This window comes from Myxocyprinus asiaticus, chromosome 3 (genome assembly GCF_019703515.2).
Source record: "Myxocyprinus asiaticus isolate MX2 ecotype Aquarium Trade chromosome 3, UBuf_Myxa_2, whole genome shotgun sequence".
Classification (NCBI taxonomy): domain Eukaryota; kingdom Metazoa; phylum Chordata; class Actinopteri; order Cypriniformes; family Catostomidae; genus Myxocyprinus; species Myxocyprinus asiaticus.
The window spans coordinates 19,382,561-19,400,582 of record NC_059346.1 but is presented as its reverse complement, the minus strand read 5'-3'; the positions used below and the strand labels follow the sequence as shown (position 1 = coordinate 19,400,582).

At 39.0% G+C, this 18,022-nt stretch overlaps 1 protein-coding gene across 1 annotated transcript in view; it reads left to right on the top strand.

Annotated features, from left to right (window-relative positions):
• Window positions 1-1,055: 1,055 nt before the first annotated feature.
• The window catches only part of LOC127424721 (ras-like protein family member 10B), a 37,896-nt gene continuing 20,929 nt past the window's right edge, over window positions 1,056-18,022 (top strand). The window contains exon 1 of the mRNA XM_051670143.1: window positions 1,056-1,886. Coding sequence (XP_051526103.1) covers window positions 1,671-1,886 — 216 coding nt within the window. The 5' untranslated portion in view covers window positions 1,056-1,670. The remainder of the gene's footprint in view (window positions 1,887-18,022) is intronic.

The following is an 18,022-nucleotide window of genomic DNA, read 5'->3' as shown; positions in this document are numbered from 1 at the left end:
CCATTCAAGTTGCATGAAACTCGTAGAGACATATACAAACAGACTGATGGCTGTCATTATTCAAAAGGTAGCTCTATGAAGTATTAAATCCAGGGGTGTGATCACTTTTCAAATCATGTTAGTTTTTCATCTTTTATGCATTTTTGGAACTGTTCCCAGATAGCAAACACATCTCCAAGATGTCTGTTTTAGATCTTTTAATCTGGAAAGCATCATAATCTAATGAACATCTGCTAAACATCTTAAAAAGATCAGATTTACAGACTTTCTAAATAATAAACATCTCAAAGACATCTGCTGAATGTCTTATTGACATCCGAGACATACTTATTGACATAGGTATTTCAGATGTGCAAACAAGATAAGAAATACATCTTCCAGATGTAAACACACACATCAAATAGACGTCTGGGGTATGTACCTGTGCTATCAGGGTTGCCTTTTTTTGTTACTTAAATGTTGTAAGGCAAATTTTGTAAATAAAGCTGATTTTTTTTTTTTTTCAGTCTGTAAGACAAAAAAAAAGTGACTATTCTAAAAGGGTGTGATGATTTTCTATAGGCACTGTATGTGAGACCTTGAGTTATAAACATGAATCTTTCTCGAGCAAATCATATTGCACTATTGGATGACTGTATTCCAGTTAATAATCCAGATATCATTAGATTAGATTACAGTCTATGCTATTGCCCATGCACTTCTATTGCCCAAATGACCCTGGCGAGAAATGCAGAGTTCATCGTCAGGATGAAGAGAAGCAGAAGAGCAGAAAGTGAAGCAAATACCCAACGGTCTGGCGTTCAGCCAGCACTCAATCCTGGTTGCACGAGATAGTTGGAGGCTACCTTACATTCCGAGACACCTTGTAATCCTCCCACAGTGCAAGGGCAATTTGGATATGACATAGGAGTTAAATACCGTAGCATATCATTTTAGAGCTGCATGTAGCCAGAAACCATAAGCGCAAGCCTAATAAAACAGGCATGAATGCGCGCGCGCGTGCGTCAGGCTGAAGCACATGAGTGCGCGCGGAGGAACAGCGCTGAGTATAACACTGGACCCTTTCTTTGAGCATCGAGGTTCATCGATCTGTGCGAATACATTTCATCTCAAATCTTACGGAGCTTAACGATGGTCCTTTGCGCTTACTGTATTGGGCTTGTGGTGAGGTGCACGGTCAAGCAAGCGCTCATGCGTCCGTGCAGCCCGCACTGCTGAGATGTTTTGGAAAGCTATGAGAGGTTACGGGGAGAAAGGGTCAATTGCAGCAATGAGAACGAAGTGCTCACGCAATCCTGAGAGCTGCCAGAAGGACACTGTTGGGAATTGACGGGTTTGAGCACCAAAGCTGTACGTAGAAACACTGTTGAACATTGAGGACTGTTCCCCAATGGAATGCAGAAAAGACTGCGGAACTGCCGCAGTGAATGGAGTTGGTTTGGTTCGTTTGTTAACGGATGATACAAACTGTATTTCTCCAGAAGAGATAACAAAACCAGTGAGCCAATTCCTGACGGAAGTGTTGTTTGTTTGGAAATGACAGAAGTGTTTTCCCTCAGCCGAAGGTGATGTAATCACAATCGAGGCACGCGCTCACAATATAGTGTTTTGATTTTGTTGAGCAGTTATCTAGCGTCGTAATCGCTGTCCATGGTCCTGATCCGCGCGGGATGGTCGAGACGCTGAGCATCGCCGTCATCGGTGCGCCTGGAGTCGGGAAAACTTCTATCATCCGTCAGTTTATTTACAATGACTTCCCTGAGACTTACACCCCCACCCAAACGCGGTACGTGTACAGACCCTCGGTCATTCTCAACGGTGTTATGTACGACCTGAAGATTTTGGATGTCCCGCCAGTTTCCTCCTTTCCTTCAAGCCCGAGTCAGGTACGGTATCTCTACAAAGCGTTCGTTTGTGAAATTAGGTTGGGAAAAAAATACAGAAAGTATACCAATAATTAGTCAGCCTCCATCACATGTCCAACATTCGTGTTTTGTTGAGCAGGCTTGTTCAATTATGTCTTGTGCTTTGAGCGCGCGAGCGATTGATCTCGCGCTTGATTCTCGTGTAAAAAGTAAACCTTCACAGGTGCTCAAGCAGTAAACGTTTGTTTCTTCGGGACTAAATCAGTATAGCTGAGTTTTAAGTCTCTAAAAGTGAGAAATAGACATAAACATAAAGTTATTTCCTTTTCTGTCTGAAATACGGTACTTTCTCACTCTAGTGATAGCTACTGTGTAAAACTAATTTGTGTCCCACACTTTAAAGGACCAGGAGCCGTACTGTTTTACTTAGACACTTCGTTTCTTAGTCCACCAGTTTGACCTTGCGTAAACAAACACGTGTTGTGCTGAAATGTGACTCCAAGCTACCTGATTGGTCCCTATCCCTAAAGCCCACCTCTAACCCTAACTAGAGTAGGGAATCATTGGTTCTTATCCCTATAGGCCACACCTAAAACCACCCCCAACCATAACCATATTAGGGAGTCAAAAATCGGCATGTCATTTTGTCATGATATAATTCATTTTCACACTATATAAATATACTTCCCAGTATAATTGCATCGTCCTACTGTTCTTGTTGCAAACTAGTCGTAGGTCTCTAATGCTAAATCAAACTGAATCTGTTTCCTCAATCAAAGTAGAGATTCTCAGTGCACTGCTTCAGGAGAGAGGGGCTTTCCTCCAGAAAAAATAAATAAAAAAAATCTAATTTGGAGTAGTTGCTATGGAGACATGGCTTGAACTGTGCATCTGTAAGCTTATTTTCTCTTTCCTCTCCTCTCTCTCTCTCTCTCTCTCTCTCTCTCTCTGTCTCTCTCTCACACACACACACACACACACACACACACACACAGTATTACACAAACTTATTTTTATATCATTGTGGGGACTCTCCATAGACTTCCATGCATTTTTCGCATTAAAATAGTTTAGTATGTTTAATAAGCCATTTCCCTCGTGGGGACCGCTGGCTGGGTCCCACAAGGTAGGTGATCTCAGCTTTTACCATCCTTGCAGGGACATTTGGTCCCCACAATGTAGTATAAACATGTATACTCTTCTTCTCATTTTGTAGAACTGCTTTGGCCTTTAAAACAATCCTCAAATCTCGCATGAGAGATCTTTAAATTGCCAATGTTTTAGAATAATCCAAGAACAGATCCATAAATAATCAGTCCTTTTAAGGACATAACAAAACTAGACACATCATACTGTGTTTGCTGTTCTTGCATCCCACTGATTTTCTCTTGAAACCACCAACATATTCTGTCAGTGTCCTGCAGTATGCAGTACTTGAAGTCAGGGCCGCCCTTCAATCCTGCATATTCATATATTCAGTACATTCAGTCCTGAATATGTGGTTACATCCTTCTTGTAGTGTATTGTCAAATGCAGGTCCGCTTCTAGCTATTAGCGGTATAAGCGGCTGCTTAGGGCCTCTGAGTAGCTTTTATTTTTTTATTCTTATTAAACATTTTCCAGTTATTTATTGTTATTTATAGTCATTTATTGTTAATTTGTATATTTTTTTATTTAGTAATTTATTAAATGCTATGCTGATAATTCTCAGCATGGGAACAAAAATTAATTGCGTGTGATCACTTATTTTGGTTGAGGAAATGCACTTATTTTGTTTGTTTTTCCAGACCAGTTTACTCTTTTTATTTTGTGAGATCTGGTAACACTGCAACTGGTTCATCACCCAACCTTAGCACAAATTACTGTCATTTAAAAAAAAAAAAAGAACTTTATTAACCGTTCTTTGATTTCGTTCTAACCGGTTACCAATTGGAAAGGACTCAGTGGAACGCTGGAACCGGAACAAAAAAATACAGTTTCTGCTCAGAACGAACCAAAATAAAAAACATTTTGTTTTTAGTCCCTGCTCTCAGAACCTTTACAAGGGAGAGATATGGCCTGACAGGTCTGATATAATGTGGTCTCTCCAGTGCAAACAGCCTTAAACCCACAATACTGCTGTTGGATGAAAAGGATATAAAATTGCCTTTAAGTTTGCCATCATGGGATACATTTTGAGAAGTTTGCAGAATGGCAAATGCCACTTGTCCTATGAAAAGTTCTTGGTTTTGAAACTAAATTGTGAGCCATTTCACCTTATTCACCTTATTTACCTCGGCAGTATTTCAGAGTAAATTCTCTGTGTCGTGACCACTTCACACAGCCTGAAGACCCACTCCAGATAGAGACCACCAAGCTCTCCTGGCAACAAGTGATCCTGTTGATTGTTTACAGGTTCTTTATTACTGGCTAAGAAGTAAAAGTGTCTTGACACCAGCAAAAACATAATTAGAAAAAATATATTTACAGAATAGAAAAGAGTTGAAATGTGTTTAATGGAGGAATAAAAAAAGATTGCTCCTGACGGTGGTGCAATGATTCTCCCCAGAGGGAATCAGAAAGGTGTTAGTGGCTCTGATGGAGTGTCAGCATAATGGAATGAAAAGAAATCATGAACGTGTCTGTAATGTTGCGAGGTGCGGAGGGGGCATTGCTTTCAGTTCTTATAGGACATTAAGATACTGCAATCTAATTGAGCCAGAGCCTGTTGCAGCTAAATACCATTTAGCTCTCTTTAGAGCACAGTAGGCAATAGCACGTAGAGGAGAAAGTGTGTGTGTTTGTGTGTGTGCTTGCGTGCGCATACCTTTCAATTAAAATGCAGATGGTTGTAAGAGATTGTTATGTTAGTCTCTTATGACAGATTCTGGTATTAGATTATTGTACTTCCATAGTTTTAAAAACATGTGATGAAAGAAATTTAACCCAAATTAATAAACATGATTTTTAAAGAAAAGCTTTTAGAAAGCTTTTAAAGAAGAGGGTTTCGATTTTACTAACCACCAGCAAATCCATAGATATGTAGAGCAACTGTAATAAATGCAGAAGCTACTAAAAGGGACAAAAAAAGGATTTACCATCACCCCAACTGTCTCTCTACAAAATGTCATAAATTTGTTAATAGCCTACATTATACATTAAATGCTTCATCAGTCTTAAGCGGTGCACTATGAAGCTCAACTCAGTTATACAGTATATAACTCTTGCCTCTGATCTATGAGCAGTTTTCATTCCTAGATCACCAGAAAAAGATCATCTGATCAGCTGTGTAAGTCATCTGAGATATGTTGTGAAGGAGCAGCGGATTTGGGTTCAAATAAAGCCTTAGAGACAATGCTTGTTTTGATCTTTGATGATTGAGATGTGCTTTAAATTCCAGCTCAAGTTAAATAGCAAACTGGCCTCAGATCAGTGGTAGTCATAGTCAAAGCCAGGGGCCTGGTTAACAGTGTTGTTTCACCAGTGACAATTTTTCTTGAAAGGCTCTTTACAGTGTGAAATAGACTTTCCCTGTCTGCTGCCTTTGATGTCTCAGCTCATGCACTAGCCAGCAGGATAGTTGCTAACACAGGGTCATGGGGGTCAACATCATAAATACTTATGTTTTTTCCCTGTCTTTTGCGAGGAGATCTAGTATACAAATGGTGCATTCAGGTCATGATGGAAAGATCGTATTTATGATTTGAAAGCCAGTTGTAATTACACGCTTATTGTGACTTTATAAAGTATCGGCACTATGGAACCACAATTGTTTTTTTCTTTGGCAATTTTGACAAATGTAATATGCTAAAAAGCACATTATTCACTAAAAACATACATAGATGCGAATGAAAACACTGGAGATTGGAAAACAAAAACAGTCTACCATTCCACATTCAGGAAAAGGGGGGATAGTTTGGCATTTATTGCTCAGGCAAATGTCTCAAAAACGTGTTTCTGGAACTGAATGTCCATGAAGCAAAAATGGCAGCCTTTAGGTTTCATACTTAAAGGGATATTTCACCCAAAAAAAAAAAAAAATTCTCTCATCATTTACTCACCTTAATATCATCCCAGATGTGTATGACTTTTTCTCTTCTGATGAACACAAACAAAGATTTTTAGAGGGAATATCTCGCTCTGTAGGTCCATACAATGCGAATGGTGGCCAGAAATTTGAAGGTCCAAAAAGCATATAAAGGCAGCATAAAAGTAATCCATACGACTCTAGTGATTAAATCCATATCTGAGTGAGGAAAAAGGCTGGAAAAATCACTCTGGACCCCACTCACCCTGCCCATTACCTTTTTGAACTGTTGCCTCCTGGCCGACGCTTCAGAGCTCTGAGCACCAGAACCGTCAGGCACAGGAACAGTTTTTTCCCTCAGGTTATCCTTCTCATGAACAGTTAAAACTGCCCCATTGAGCAATAATTAATGTGCAATACACAGCTTAGTCTTTTTATATTATCCAACACATCCAACCTCTTCTGCCATTACATTCCCTTGCACTGTATATAACCGATTTGTATTTAGATTTGCACTACGTATGTGTATGTGTGTATGTATGTATGTATGTATGTATGTATATGTGTGTGTGTGTGTGTGTGTGTGTATATATATATATGTATATGTATATATGTGTATGTATGTATGTGTGTGTATGTATGTATGTGTGTGTGTGTGTGTGTGTGTGTGTGTGTGTGTGTGTGTATATATATATATATATATATATATATATATATATATATATATATATATATATTGTCTATTGTGTATTCTATATCAATTTTATTTTCTTTTCGATATTAATTTTTTTTTTTCAGTTTTTAATTTTTTTTTAAAAGTCTTTTTGCTGTTTTGTATTGTTGTGTACTGGAAGCTCCTGTCACCAAGACAAATTCCTTGTATGTGTAAGCATACTTGGCAATAAAGCTCATTCTGATTCTGATTCTTCAGTAGCAATATGATAAGTGTGGGTGAGATCAGTTGTTAAGTCCATGACACATGACTACATGGCAAGCGAGAGCCAATGGTATTTGACAACACTCACATCAAAGCGATCGTAACGCAGGACAATGCATCTATGTGAACTTCTGCAGTTAATCCAGGATTAACTTCAAAGACATTAGTCACTAATCTTACTGTTCATACAAAATGTTTGTTTAAACACTGGCCCCTAACACTTACATAGTTTACTCATTTTAAACCATGACTTGCACTGCACATAAATATCTACTATGGGCATTATGTTCATGCTGTTTAGCCAACATCTTATGGAGTTTTGTGTTCCTTGCCACAGTTGCATTCGGCTTGCTCACTGGGGCTCTAAATGCAATTATTAATTAATTATTTATTTTAAAACATAATTTACAATCATATTTAATTAAACTACACAATGATGACTCTTAAGACTTTATAGATATTACAGTTTTGTTTTCTGTTAATGCATGATTTTTTGTAAAGCTGCTTTGAAACGATGTGTTGTGAAAAGCACAATACAAATAAAAATGACTTGACTTGTTGTGGCTGCAATTTTGAATGTTCAAATGAGCACAGAACGGCATCCAACTCTTACAGATTTGCTGATTGTTGCTGAAAGACTTGGATGTTGGATCTGTTCATCACACAAAGCGATCACACAACATCTGAAGATCTGGAGTACAGTGCTCATTTTTTTTTTCTCAAACATTGTGAATCCCCCTTTGTGTCCGACAGCAAAGAAAACAATGAGCAAATAAGCAATAAATAAATAAAGCAATGAGTAAATGATGACAGAATATTCAAATCATTTAATATAACATTTAGCGTTGGGTAAAGCAATGGAATGCTCCAAAATGAATTGAATAAGGTATCAGAGTGACATTAAATATATGGATCAAGGGCAACATTTTAGTGGTGCAGGGAAAAAGTTCCCAGAGCGACGTTTGGTTATGAGTATGTGGCTCTGTTGCACTGAATACAGATTGTTGTGTGATAAATCTCCACAGCTCCCCTTAATACCTTTTGGCTCAGAGAAATATGTCCTGCATATCTCTGTACTATACTACAATATGCGATAGATCCACTGATATTCTTTGTATAGACAACTGTAAATAATAATCTGTGGCTGCTTGGCAACTTTGATGAGTGAATGTCATAGTTTGTTCACATGATGCCATGGCAGATGGAGCAGATCAAAAGCCAGCATGATTCAGGATTTTCTTGTACTGCCAAACTCTCTCCCTCTCTTTCTCACTCTCTTTCCATTATTATGACAGAGAGCTCAGTGAGACATTCCCCTGTGTCTACAGTAGTTGCTTAATTCTATCAGGAAGACTCGCAGACTTGAGTGAAATTTAAGATGACATTTATTTGATGAATATAAAACATAAATGTAATGTCTCTCTTTGGCGTAAGCCCCGTTTGGCAGTCCGAAGAAGTTGTGCTCAGAACCGTCATATCCTGCCGGAGATAGGAGGCATGGGCGAGGAGCCTACCCCCGTGCAGGACAGGACTCAACTGTGGTGGTGGGGTGGTGGAGGTTGCCATGTTAGCACACTGAAACAGCAATGTGATTGTGAGCAGACTTATAAAGCAATGGCTTACATGTGATTGGCTAGGAGTTACCTAGCTAATGGCGTGATGATGTACAGCTGCTAGTCTTCCTGCTAGAACTGCGCTGCACTTACATTTATATAAATTGTTGAAGGTCCTCAGAATATGGTACAATTCACTTTGCCCAGAACCATGTGCTTCCTCCTGGATTAATAGTGCGGCACACACTGCTAGTTGGGGTGAATGTCCTTGCCGCCCCCTGGAGATCTGGTTTTTCCTTTAGTCAGTGAAGTTGGAGAATATTGACTGTGTGTTTTGTTTTTCCTGTTCTGTGCCCTCTATGTCAGCAGGTTTCTGCCTCTCAGACACAACTGCCTCTCAGTTGCTGTAGGGTCTGTTTTTATTCAGCTCTGTGTTGAGTCTCAACAGCTGTGCTATTGTCACACTGTCAGCTCTCATTTTGGAAGAATTGAAGACATTGACTCTTCATTACCTTCTCTTCCTCTCTCATTCTTGCCTCTCGCTTGTTTCCACTTTTTTATTCTCTTTCAATCTCCTGAATGAGGATGATTTATTATGTAAACAGCAGGATCATTTAGTTCCTGAAAATCTGAATTCCAGGTCTGATCGCTCTTATCATAAACAGCAAAAGTAATTATAGTGTAACCTGTTGAGTGTTACACAAATATTACACACACACACAAACACATGTTGGTGCAGCTATCATTATGAGGACTCTCCATAGACGTCATGATTTTTAAACTGTATAAACTATAGATTCTATCCCCTAACCCTACCCCTACCCCTAAACCTAACCCTCACAAAAAACTTTCCGCATTTTTACATTTTCAAAAAAACATCATTTAGTATGTTTTTTAAGTGATTTGAATTATGGGGACACTAGAAATGTCCTCATAAACCACATTTATAGCATAATACCCTTGTAATTACCAGTCTGTAACCTAAAAAAAAGTCCTGGTAAACCACTTAAACCTGCCCATACACACACACACACACACACACACATTAAGCATAAATATATTTCAAACATAAATATGTAAAGCACAATGTGATATTTAAGCAATATCACACAGGCAAAAAAGTTGTTGGACTGAATATCTGATGTAATTCATACATAAGTACAAGTGTGATATTGCTTTAAAACAAAAGTTCTATAAGCAAGAAGTTAATATTGAGTAACTCACATTTTAGACACAATACGGGCAGTTATTTTTCTATTTTGGTCCACTAACGAAAACAGTTCCAAACAAAGGCTAAGGGAGTGTGAGAAGGTTTTGGTTCTTCGGGGCAATCCAGGAGTCAGGAGACAACTAAGCAGTTTTAGGCAAGTCTTTTTATTTTCTGCCTTCAGCGTCTTGTATTGTATGGCTGCTTTATCAAAACACTCAATTCAGGAGGTCACGTGATGCCATATAAGAAGCAGACGTGTGAACGACGAGCTCTGTGCATTTTGCTAAATTTTTTTATTATTCTCATGTTATAATCTGGTGAAATTCGATACACCCAGTTACACATTTGCTCTTTGAGGTAAAACATGGCAAATAAGTCAAAATCATCAGGCTCTGGAGACATTAAAAGACACTTACGTGTTCAGGATGAAAGCCCCAACAGGCCTACAGACCGGGAACTTGATTTGAATGGCATGGTGGGAGAAGGAATCCAGCGTCAGTTGTCCAACATATCGGTGATGATGACGAAGGTTCTTGCTGACTTGTTAGTTACAAGAGCGTCGGATGCTGAGAAACTAATTGATTATTTGGAGTCTTCAGAGAGGGTATTAACCATTAATCTGCCCGCGACCAAAGATGCTCTGGAACGTATTCTTGAAAAGCTTGAAGATCTTGAGAATAAAAGCTGCAGGAATAACATCAGAATTGTTGGAATTCCTGAGCATGAGGAGGGCATAGATATGGTGAAATTCCTAGATGAGCTCTTCCCGAGTCTGCTCGACATAGCAGGCCACAAGCTGGAAATTGAGCGAGCTCACAGAGTCCCTGCTTGGAGATCTGCTGAGGGAGATAGGCCCTGATCAATTCTGGCTACATTTCTGAGGTCATCCGATAAAGATGTCGTGTTGCACCAGGCGAGGAGCAAAGGGAAGCTTTCTTGGAGGAATCATAATATTTTCTTGTTCCCGGACTTTGCGAGTTCGACAAGAGAGAAACGTGATCGGTTCAGGGAATGCAAGAAACTCTTGCATCAGTGAAAGATCACATTTGCTCTGATGTTCCCGGCCAAACTGAGAATAGAAACGAAGGTCGGTCGCAAAATATTTACACGTCCCAATCAGGCAGTGTCTTTTATTGAATCAATGGGTGAGTAAACCATTGGGTGTTTCTCATGTGAATGGGTCGACTCGCTGTACTTACTCCGGCTTTTTAGGAAGCTGGGCGTCATTTTGGTTTCTTTTTGCGTTGGCTCCGCCTAGCGGCTGGAGTTTGTTTTGTGAATAACACTTTCCTTAAAAAAGCTTTTGCATTGACGGAAGATTACTTTTGCATGGAAGTTCCTGGCCAGTTTGAGAGTGAACACTACGGATGACTGCAAAATATCTACATGCTCGCACAAATGATGTCTTTTATAAAGTTGACGGATTGAGTAAGTCATGGTATATACTTTTATGCGGCCTCCGGGTGAATTGACTTCACCATCCGGGGAACCGGGATGTCGGTTTTGTTTCTTTTTGTGTTGGCTACACCAAGCGGCTGGAGCTTGTGCCATTTACGGGACACTGGAATGATTATGTCATCCGCTGAACTCATAACAGCTGGCTCACTGAACATTCGTTTGTCTATCCGTGAATCTGAACGGTTTTATATCAGCTGAAATTTGTTTTGTGGAGGATCACACCTTTAAAACAGTTTTGTGAATTAATCTACATGTTCTATGTTCATTCTTTCTTTTGGCTGGGGGTTATTTTACAAAGTATTTTCTGTTATGTACTTTTGCTTCACAAATTTGTGAGGCAAAATTGAGCAATCCGATGGCAAAGTTGTCGTGGGGGCCCGTGGGCGTTCATGGACCTTTTGAGTTTAAAGGGATTGTCGCCGGTTGGCGCTCTCGTGCGCGGGGTTAATGCACACATTTTTCTTTTTTCTGTTTGTTTTGTTCGGGGGAAATTTGGGGTTTGATTGTTTCACTAATGGGGAATGTGGTCTGTACAATTTTGTTTTTGACACACAGTTTCTTTTTTTTTATTATATCAGTATGTCAGTTGTTAATATGAGTGTACTATCTCTCTCCACATGGAATGTGAATGGGTTGGGGCACCCCATAAAAATAAGGAAGGTTATTACATTTCTTAAACGTAAGAAATATGATATAGTGTTTCTTCAAGAAACACACCTTTCTCCGCAGGAAGCGGAAAAATTTGGGAAGATATGGGGTGGGCATGTTTTCTTTAGTATTGACTCAAGTAAGAGCAAGGGAGTCATTATATTGGTAAATAAACATCTACAATTCAAATGTTTCAAACAGATTAAAGATAAATTAGGAAGAGTCATTATTGTTTTAGGAGAAATTCAGGGGCAAAGGTTGATTTTTGGCTAATATTTATGTGCCTAATGCTGATGATCAGGGCTTTTTTATAGATCTTGAAGGGATGTTGCAAACCGCTGGCACCCCTCATGATATAATACTGGGAGGAGACTTTAATCTTTTGATGGATTCAGTCCTTGATCATAGTGAAGCAAAAGTGTGTAAGCCCCCTAGAGCAACACTGATGCTTCACAGGAAGTGTAAAAATCTTGGTCTTACAGATATTTGGAGACTTTTGAACCCATCTGGTAGAGACTATACATTTTTTCATCAGTCCATAAGATTTATTCTAGAATAGATTTTTTTTTTTATATCCGAGTCCCTCATTTCATCTGTTGTGGATTGCTCAACTGGAAATATCTTTGTCTCAGATCATGCCCTGGTGAGTTTAGAGGTGGTGCCACATATGGAGAAAAAGAAATCATATAGTTGGCGCCTTAATGTGTCCCTTTTGCAAAATCCTGATTTCCAAAAAAGACTGAAATCAATGTTTATATGGAGACCAATTGGTCCTCAGTATCCACTGTGGGCGTGGCTTGGGAGGCACTGAAGGTGGTTCTTAGGGGTAGGATCATACAGTATGCCTCATTCACCAAAAAAATTCAAAGCACGAGAACTTGTGGAGTTGGAAGGAAATATTAAAAATGCTGAAGCAGAGCTGAAGCGCCGTATGTCATCTGATGGCCTCAGAGAATTGACCCGATTGAAATATAGATATAATACTATTTTGTCGCAGAAAGTGGAGTTTTGGTTATTCAGGGCAAGACAGTCATACTTTGAGTTGGGGGACAAAGCAGGAAAACTTTTGGCTAGATATATAAAGCAGAGAGAGTCTTTTTCTACCATTCCCTCAGTGAAATCTGCTGGTGGTGAAATATTTACCTCGGCCATTGATATTAATAATGCTTTTAAAGAATTCTACTTTGATCTCTATAGTTCCACGTCTTCGTCTACTGAAACTTTGTGGAACCATAAGATCTCCCTAAACTGATGACTGAGCAAAAAAATTCTCTTGATTCTGAGATAACCTTGGAAGAGATTGATGAGGTAATTAAGGTCTTACCTTACACAAGGCTCCGGGGCCAGATGGCTTTTCCGCTGAGTTTTTTAGATCTTATACTACAGAACTGGCTCCACTTTTGTTAGAAGTTTATACGGAATCATTAAAGAATGGAAAGCTTCCTCCAACCATGACACAAGCCCGGATCAGTCTGATTCTTAAAAAGGACAAAGATCCAAGCGAAAAGTAAAAAGTTACCGTCCAATTTCCCTGATCCAGTTAGATGTAAAAATTTTGTCAAAAATTCTGGCTAATCAATTAAGTAAAGTTATGACATCTCTTATACATATAGATCAGGTGGGGTTTATTCGGGGCCGCAGCTCTTCTGATAACATTAGGCGTCTCATCAATATCATGTGGTCAGTAGCGAATGAACAATCTCCGGTCACTGCCATCTCACTTGATGCCGAATAGGCATTTAATATGGTAGAATGGGATTATCTTTTTAAGGTTTTGGAAATATACGGGTTCGGGAGAACGTTTATTGGATGGATTAAGTTACTTTATAGACACCCGGTAGCGGTGGTACAAACAAATGGACTAATTTCAGATTATTTTACTCTGGATAGGGGCACCAGGCAGGGTTTCCCCATTATTGTTCTGTCTTGCCCTGGAACCAAATCATTTTCCAGAGGGTGGCGGGAGGTATGGCGCATAAACTCTTGCTTTATGCAGATTATATTTTATTATTTGTCTCTGACCCCAGTAGATCTATGCCTTGCCTCCACAAAATTATTAATTCCTTTTCTAAATTTTCAGGATATATTGTCAATTTAGTCAATTGGTCTAAATCGGAAGCTTTGGCTCTGACAGATTACTGCCCAGAAACGGCTTTCCAGCCGGGTACTTTCCAGTGGCCCAAACAGGGCATTAAGTATTCGGGTATTTTATTTCCAGCAAATTTGTGTGATTTAGTTAGAGTTCATTTTGACCCCTTAATAAAACGGTTTTCGAGCGATGTGGGCAGGTGGGCTTCATTACATTTATCTATGATTGGGAAGGTTAATGTTATTAAAATGAATTGTATTCCAAAATTCAATTACTTACTGCAGTCTCTCCCTGTAGATGTCCCCCTCTCTTATTTCAAGCAATTTGATAGCAAAGTCCTTCATTTGGAATGGTAAGTGTCCCAAATTACATTTCAATAAGTTACATAGGCTGATTGACAAAGGTGGGCTAGGCCTACCCAAGATTTATTTTATTATTATGCATTCGGTCTCAGACATTTGGCTCATTGGTCGCTTCCACCTGAGAGAGCCCCTCCCTGATTCTGTATAGAACAGGAAGTTCTTGCCCCTATTTCGCCACTGCAGAGCCTTTCTATCAAATTAATTGGAGAAGCTAAGTTACATCCCGTTATCTTGCACTTGAACTCGGTATGCACAAAAGTGTCCAGACTGTTTAATTCTGACATTTTTTTAAATATTGCCTCGAGCATATGGCTGAACCCCAAACTATGCATCAACAAGTCCCCTTTTTGCTGGTCGGAGTGGATTGGGAGGGGGGTTACTACACTCCGTGACCTATATGAGAGTGGAGTGTTGAGATCCTTTCAAAATTTGGTTCAACTTTTTGGGATTCCTAGATAAGTATTTACAGCTGCGCCACCTGCTCTGTACTGTTTTTGGGAGTGGTTTACACCCTCCTAAAGCGGCAGATACTCTGGGAGGGGTGATTACTGCTTTTGGAAAAGGTCACAAAGCATCGGTATATTACTTCCTACTGTAGGGCTTTACCGGTTGTTTAGATCAGTGTTAGTATCAGAAATAATTAATAATTATTTCTGTAGTTATTAATTAATATTGAAATTAATCAATTGAATCTAACTCATTAAAACCTCATATGGGGCTCCAGTAAATGTAGTGTGCTACGTTTAGGAGCAAGTTTGGTTATTAGCAATAATTAATAATTATCAAAGATAATGACTAATTATTAAAATCAATAGAACATTGATGAGAATCAATGTTAGCTTTTTAAAATCCTTTAAATCAACAATTATCAAAGATAATCGTTAATTGTTAACATCGATGAAACATAAATTAAAATTAACACAAGCTTATTGATCATTCAAATTCAATCATCAAAGATAATTATCAATTATCAAAAATCAATAGAATATTAATAAGAATTAACATTGACAGGGCACCACCCTGGAATTAGGGACTAATAACCAAATAGTAAAACAGTCTCAATATTAGATTGTTTTCTTAGGAAAATCGACATCCGAAGAATATCGATTTTCAGGAAAAAAAACAATGAATGAAGGTTTGAATCCGAGCACTGACATCCCGTCAGCATGACACAGGCATATGCAAAACAAACCAAAACACTTCTCTTTGTAATATAAACAAAGTTTATTTATGCAGTAATATCAATTAATAATTAATACAATGCAGTCAATAAACTTCCGACTTACAACTACAAACTAAACAGTGATATGATTAGATTTGGAAATAAAATAATCCTATAACACATAAGATGTGTGTGTGTGACAGTGTGTGTGTGACAGTGTGTGTGTAATTAGTACGAGAGAGAGAGAGAAGTAACAGCCCTAAAGCTGATTTCGCGATCGTGGGAGAGAAAGCAGCTGTTTAGTTCATCGCTCAGAGACACGGTGGATGGCTCATAAACAGTCCCGTGTTATTTGACTCTTTAATGGATGAACTCAGTTGCTGTCTCACCCGCGATGGCGAAATTGCACAACAATCCAATTTGGTTGGACCACAATACAGCAAAACAAAATCGTGATAATTAATACCCTGAGTATTAATAATGAGCGGACATGGCGGTCCGTAAACTGTACAAGAAAAAACCTTGAAACACAAGAATAACACACTATAATATTCTATCTCTGCCCAGACGTAAACCTCTTACTTGTATCGCATGAGGACACAGGTAGAATGTGTTTTCCTCCGTCCTTTAACTCTGACCCGGTTCCTTGAGGCTCGGGTGATGAAGGGAGGCCGTTTCCTCGCTCTGTCGGCGGGCGGTACGGCTGTTGATTCTCGGCGGGCTGGCGGAGAACTCAGAAATGTCGACTTGATTGAAGATGGAAGAGAAATCTCTTCACTTCTGTAGGCAAACGGATGAAGATGTGAATTGCTCGGCGGTCTCCTTCGGATCCGATAGAGTGTTTGGTTGAACACAGAGTAATCTCAACTCGTCCAGCGAGATGGAGATTGTATGGCTACAGTTTCAAGTCGGACATTACTTCCTTGAGCCATGAGGTTGCACCTGAGAGCAGCAAAAAGCTACGTCTATATTCGGTGAACAAAGTCGCTGGAAGCAATTCTGGAAGCATTTCAGAGGTATTTCAACTCCTGATGATGTCATGTTTGAGGGACGTTCTATTGTGTGCCTCATCCAATAGGAGTTGAGAGTTCGATCCTTTAGTGAGCAAGGCTTCATGGATTTGTAGACTGTTTTGGACTCCCTTTGTTTGATTTTGGCGTGATTTTTATCAGTAAGATTTACGACTTAGAAGGTGGGGGCTTGAGTTATGTTTTTACGACTGTGTTAGACCTGCTTTTGTCTTCTATCTGAATACATGAGGCCCAACACTACTAATTCAGAGTCTGGGAGATGGAACTTCAACTTCTCTTAAGAGATTATGGGAGAAAGATCTAAATTTGGTATTGGAGGAGGGACAGTGGGCTGGGACTCTAAAAAATGTCAAATCTGCATCCAGAGACGCAAGGGTTCGCCTCATGCAATTTAAGATTTTACATAGAGTCTATTGGACTCCCTCTAGACTGCACAGGCTTGGTCTTAAAGACAGACCCACCTACTGGCGATGTAAATCAGAAGATGGAGACACAACCCATGTCTTTTGGGGATGTGTTAAGATGCAAGAATTTTGGATGAGGATTCAGAGTTTTATGTGCGAGGTTTTGGCCTCTCAAATTTTATTTTGCCCCAGACTCTGTATCTTGGGAGATGGGGCAGTCATTAATTTGGAGAATAAGCACAAGAAAAACTGGGTCCTAACTAGTGTTATGATCACCAGACAGATCACTTTGAGGAGTTGGAAGTCGGCTGGAGCGCCCCTGTTTCAGGAGTGGTGTTCAGAGATGGCCAGAGTGGCAGCTCTTGAGGAGGGGGTATCTAGAAGACTGGGGAGTCTGGACATGTTTGTGAAGAAGTGGGGCAGATATCTGTCTTTTTTGGAGGGCTCTCAGGGAGGGACAGTGAAGAGAGAGGTGTGGGGGTTTTATGTGTGTGATTGTTTTATTTTTTTATTTTTTATTTTTTTTAATTAATTAATTTATTTATTTTTGTTGTGTGTCTATGGTTGTGTGACCACTGGGGTGTTGTTGGGGGTGGGGGGGATAGTGGGGGTTGTATATTGATTCTGTATATGTGTGTTCTGCTATTTATATTTAATGGTTGAATCAATAAAAAATGTTAATAGGAAAAAAAAAGAAAATCATTTTACTGAAAAACTATTCTGGCTGAAGGCATAACACATATTATGAGTGCTTGCTAAAATATGACCTTTCATCACTTTATTTCATACATATTATAAAACATATTCAAATTCATAAGTTTACAAAATTCCAAATACATAAAATGTCTTATATTTATATATACAGTATATATGTATGGTAAAACTTTACAATAAGGTTCCATTTGTTAACATTAGTTAATGCATTATGTATCATGAACTAACAATAAACTAAGAGACCAAATGGAACCTTATTGTAAAGTGTTACCATATATACCATATCTTTATAAAATAGATTACTAACTCAGTGTTAAAATATGTAACTACAATTCATTCCAAGTAATAAAAAATCATGTTCTTAACTTCTCTATAAAAATAAAAAAAACACTAAATTCACGTGGCTTCTTCGCCACACTCAGTAACATAATCTTTAATACACTCAGTACACGCCGACACGTGCTCTCGTGTCGCTCTCTCTCTCCCAAACTGATGCGCCTTTTCAGGTCTCCCTCCACCATCACTATAACAAGAGACAGGTGTTAGAGATAATTACAACCTAGGTGACAAGCCTTACCGCTCT